Raw genomic sequence first — 5,631 nt, forward strand, 5'->3', positions numbered from 1 at the left:
CCCCTAGCTCCCCTTCCGGTCTGGAATAGAACACGTACTTGTGGCTTCCAGACAAACAAAAGAGAGGCATATGAGTTGAACATTTACCTGAGGTAGACACACTCCTTGGAGAGAACAATCATGAGAGAAAGAAGGGCTGCTTATGCACAGGGAGACAGCTCCGGGGGGCAGGAGTGCATGGAAGGATGGACACAAGGAAGAGGTAACTATGGGGAGGAAGTGGGAGGGGAGCTATTGCATTGTGGTAAATTGTGGTCAATGTCATGAGATAGTGTATGTGAATTGCTCTATGGAAAGTTAATTTGCTCTGTAAATTTTCACCCAAATCACACAAACACAAAAAGAATTTTTTTAAAAAAGAAATAGGACCCACATCTTATACCGTATAAAAAAAACAAACAAGTTGGCTCAAAGACCTGAATGTAAAATCTAAAACCATAATCAACAAAGAAAAAACAGGGACAAACTAAGGCCCCCAATTCAGGACATAAATGCACCATCGAATACAACTAAAAACTCACAAACACCAGAAGACAAAATTGATGACTTGGCCCTCCTAAAAATCAGACACTGCACATCAAAAGAGTTTACCAGAAGAGTAAAAAGAGAACATACAGACTGGGAAAGTATTTTTGGCAATGACACATCAGACAAGGAACGAATTTCTGTGATTTATAGAAACCTTCAATAACTTAACAACAAAAAGTCAAATAATTCAATTAAAAAATGAACAAAGGACATGAACTGGCACTTCACCAAAGAAGATATTCAGGCAGCTAACAAATATATGAACAAATGCTCACTATCATTAGAAAGATGAAATCAAAAAAATGGGATATCTCATCGCAGCACTAATAGCAAAGTTCAAAAAAAAAAAAAAAAAAACAGAAAACGACAAATACTGGCAAGCACTTGTACCCTAATATACTCCTGATGGTACTGTAAAATGGTGCACTGTGAAAAATGGTATGGCGTGTCCTTAAAAAGCAAGAAATAGAAAGACATGCTCCAGCAATCACACTACTAAGTATAAACAAACCTTTAATTTAATTAATTAAAAGTTAATTAAATAAGCTGCATTAGAAGTTATATTAGGTGACTACTTAGTGCCATAACTGTTCTAGGCGCTGGGACAAAGCAATGAACAAGATCCCTGTCGTAGTGGAACTTGCATTCCAACTGCAGATGGGGGTGCGGGTGCCGTGATGAGCATCTCTTATTTTGAGGTATGTAACACCATACAAAAGTAGAGGATACAAACAGTAAACAATAGATAAATTATCCGACGGGCTACAATATACATTTCACGCGGGGTGGGGGGGGGGAGCGCAGAGTAAAGGAGATTTGGAGTACCCCGGACAGGAAGAACGTGTCAGTGAGACTACAATTACAATTCTACACAGGGTGTGATCATAATTTTGCTCTGAAAACTCACTTACCCATCCATCCAAAGAAATGATTTTTGACGTGCAATGGACAGAGCAAGGAACAGAAAAGGAAACAAAGACCTGCTATCTAGAAAGCGCACGTTCTAAGAAAGGAGGCTTACACTCAACCATTCACAATTTATTGTTAAAGCACGTGTGTCTCACCGCGAGAAAACAGGTAGGGCACTAGGGCACCGTGCGAAAGCAGCAACAGCAGCCTTGCGAGGACTTCCTCGAGGCCATCCGCGCCCACCCCAACCACCGAAGATCCCGCAGCCCGACAGTGCCCGGTCAGGCCCAGATCTGTCCACTAGGCGGCAAGGATCGTGGCCGAGTCTGGCCAGCTCTCAGTGCCTCACACCTTAAGTTGGACCAAGCGAAGTGAAGGGCGAGCTGAAAGTTTGGGTCTGCTTCGTCCCGGAGGCCCGTCACATGCCGGACCAGCTCGCGTACTTCTAGCTCCTGTTGTAGCCGGCTCCGCTGCAGCCGAATCCCAGCCATCCTCTGTTAACTCCGGTCTGGGCCTGAGTTCTCAGTGTTGGGTCTTGGTGAGAGTACAATGCCTCTCGCGATATTTGGTGATGCGTCGGCGTTGGGTGTCTGCGAGGTTAGAGCTCTCGCGAGAGCAGTGCTCTCCCAACGTTTGGCAAGCAGCGGTGCAAAAGTAGTTCGCAATTTAGGGGGTTGAGCTGTGAGATGGTTGGTATGCGGTGTTTGGCTTTTCTGGTACTCACTCATTGCCCTCGAGGGGATTTGACTCCTAGGGACCCCTTTTTGGGTTTCTGAGGCGGTATCTCTGCGGAAATAGATTGCCCAATCTTCCTTAGGAGGAGTGGCTCGTGGGTTTGAACCGCCAGCCTTCAGCTTAGCAGTCAAATGCCTGAGGCACTACCCCACCAGAGGTAATTCTGGAAGTGTTTAAGCACTTTGGTAAGTCTGAAAGCGTTTAAGTATTTGTTTTAGCTAAGGATCCCCTGGGTATTTCAAACAGTTACTGTGGTTTGCTGCAGAGGAAAGGCTGGAGAGTCAAGTCCACCCAGGGGTGCTGCAGAAGAAGGGCTTGGCGATCCATTTAAGAAAAATAAGCCTTTGAAAACCCTGTGAAGCCCAGTTCTATTCTGATACACATGGGGGCGCCAAGAAGTGGAGCTAACTTTACTGCAACTGATTGTGTTACTTGAGGCAGAGGTCTTTTGGTTGCAGTGGTTAAGCGTCTCTTCCATCACTGAGCTTCACAAAATAGCCCAATACCGCTTCTAACTCTCAAGAGAGAATTACCCCGTTGTCAGGAATAATGTGATGGAGTGTCTCCTGTTGTACTTATTAAAATAAAAAAGAGTCTTATAACTCTGTTATTTAAAATAATGTATCTATATGGGCAGGGAGCTCTGGTGGCATAGTGCCTAAGGCATTATTTGACTGCTAACCAGAAGGCTGGTGGTTCAAACCCACCAGCTACTCCTCGGAAGGCAGACTGGGCAATCTACTTCTGTAGAGATACTGCCTTGGAAACCCAAGGGGTTCGCTATGAGTTGGGACTACTCCATGTCAGTGAGCTTGGTTTTGTTTTTAGCTTATATAGGGAAGAAACAGCTTTTGAAGGAGAGGTTTACTCCCTCTGCAATCCCCAGATATCCAGGAAAATGGCCCATATATAGCTGTGTTCTCAAAGAGATCGGTAATACAGAATTCAGTATTTTTTTCTGGAATGTTACTTTAAAATATGAGGGCCCAAGACGGAGTGATATCTCAACTCTGAAGGAAAGTGGCCTAGGGCCTTGCTCCACTTTGATCCTGTCAGAAGCTGGGAGGAAGGAAGTCCCCTCCAATTAATTGTAAATTTTCCAGGGCCCAGGTCTCTTGTCTGTCCCATACAGGTGCTCAGGGCCTCTAACTCTGTGAAGTTAGAAAAGCCCTGACAGGACAGTGATTTGGGCTGTTGGTGGGGGTTATCTCTCAGCCCCAAGGGTGACCTGGGGCTTCCTGCTGCATCCTGAGAACTCTTGATGGTGGTAACAGCATCCATTCCAGTGAAGGCTGCATTTTTGCTCACTGCCAGATCTCAGCCCACTGGGTTCCTTATTCGTTCCCATGAGGACTGAGGGCATGTATAATAACTAGTGGTTAAGAGAGTAGGCCTGAGAGCCAGGCAAACAAAGTCCCAATCCTGGCTTCTCACTTAGTACTCATGTGGCCTTAGGCAAGTTACTTTTATTTCAGCCTCAATTTCTTCCCAAAAAAAGAGAGGGAAGAAGGAACTTGTGGTGATAGAAACAGTACCTATTTGGTAGAGTCAATGTGTGTACAGCACATAGAGCCTGGCACATGGTAGCTCCTCAAAGAGTCACCTGTTATTAATCAGGTTAATAATGGTTTTTGGCTAACCTTTGTTGATGGTTTGATGGTTTTGAGAAATAGCCATTTCTCTAGTTCATTGTATCTATTTGCACCTTAGTTTTCAGGTACCATGACCCTGTTTAGTTGTGCATCGTTCTCCAAGCTTCGAATTCTCCTAGACATAAACTCTGATGATCTCTTAAGTTCCCTCTACACAGGACACACTGCATGATACACAATATAGCATGTTTCCATGGCACTCGGGCTGAGTGCTGAAGCTCTGAGCTCATTTTGAAATGCATCTCCTGCTCTCACCAACTTATGCAGAGTGGCCAATGAAGGACTTTGATAAACCCAATCTAGCTAAACGTGTATTGCCTTTGTTATTTGTAATAATAAAAATTGTAGATTAACTAATTGTTTCCCTGAACTTTTGCTCATAGTGAACCATCCCAAAACTTACTACATATACCTCTTTATTTATTTAGGAATCTCCTAGGTTTCCATATGGTGTATCATAGCTAAAACATAGATTGCATAAATTCCATAAAAATTAATACTGTCCCTAGGCAATCTTTTCTACTTCAGCTTCACCTATCATATGTATGCTCATAACTCTCAAATCTGCCTGTGCAACTCACATTTTTCTTGGTACCCCAAATCCATAATCTAATTGCTGACTGTACATCTCTAAAAATTACTGTATACATACATTTATATGTGTATACATAATATATACGTATATTAAATAAACATATCCATCTGTTTATCATCTGCTTTATCCACTAGAATGTAAGCTCCATGATTGTATTGCTCACAGCTCATCTCGAGCACCTATAATAATGCCTGGAACGTAGCTAAACACTTGCTGTTGAGTTGATTCTGACTCATGGTGACCTCACATATAAGGCTGTGCTTCATTGCAGTTTGAATGATAGTTTTTTAAAGTAGATTGCTAGGCCTTTCTTCTGAGGTGCCTCTGGGTAGACTTGAACCTCCTAGCTTTCGGTTTGCATCTGAGTGCATTAACTATTTGCACCACTCAGGGAATCTGAAACATAGCGGTGCAGTGAAATTACTTAATATGGCACTTCTAGACATAGTCTTTGTGAATCCCACACAGTGATTGGGTGGGATCATGCAAATAAGGTGTATGGAACCTGTAATGGTTGGGGTTATGTGTCAACTTGGTTAGGCCATGATTCCCAGGGTGATTGTTCAGTTTTGTGATCTAATTATTTTCCATTGTGTGTGTTGTAAATCCTGACCTCTTTGTGTTGAAACTCACTGCTATTGAGTCGGATTTGACTCATAACGACCCCTCCTTCGGTTTCCAATGCGGTATCATTATGGAAGTAGTACATTGCCCTGTCTTCCTTCTGAGGAGTGGCTGGTGAGTTTGAACTGCCAGCCTTCTAGTTAGCAGTAAAATGCCTTAGGCACTATGCTACCAGAGCTCCTTCTATGTGTTAGTAAGACAAACTTTGTTGTTGTTGTTATGTGCCATCGAGTATAGCCCCCTTCTTGGGTTTCCAAGGCAGTATCACTATGGAAGTAGATTGCCCTATCTTCCTTCCGAGGAGTGTCTGGTGGGTTTGACTTAGGTTATGTTAAAGAGGGTTAGGTTGGTTGTTATGTTAAGGATGCAGGATTAGGGTGGGATGTAGTCAAGTCACCACCTTTACTAAAGTCATCACCCTTGCTCAAGTCACCACCCTTCCTTGAGTCACACCTTTTATCCTGTTGTTGTTGTTGTTAAGTGCCGTCAAGTCGTTTCCGACTCATAGCGACCCCATGCACAGCAGAACGAAACACTGCCCGATCCCGCACCAGCCCCACAATCCCTGCTATACTCGAGCCCATCATC

At 43.6% G+C, this 5,631-nt stretch overlaps 1 protein-coding gene across 1 annotated transcript in view; it reads right to left on the reverse strand.

The window, feature by feature from the left end:
• TUBGCP5 (tubulin gamma complex associated protein 5) overlaps window positions 1-1,928 on the reverse strand; it is a 221,300-nt gene extending 219,372 nt beyond the window's left edge. The window contains exon 1 of the mRNA XM_007956739.2: window positions 1,789-1,928. Within this exon, the coding sequence (XP_007954930.1) occupies window positions 1,789-1,928 (140 nt within the window). The remainder of the gene's footprint in view (window positions 1-1,788) is intronic.
• Between the last annotated feature and the right edge of the window lie 3,703 nt (window positions 1,929-5,631).

The sequence above is a fragment of the Orycteropus afer genome, unplaced genomic scaffold (assembly GCF_000298275.1).
Source record: "Orycteropus afer afer isolate SDZICR_OR568_19922 unplaced genomic scaffold, OryAfe1.0 scaffold00656, whole genome shotgun sequence".
Classification (NCBI taxonomy): domain Eukaryota; kingdom Metazoa; phylum Chordata; class Mammalia; order Tubulidentata; family Orycteropodidae; genus Orycteropus; species Orycteropus afer.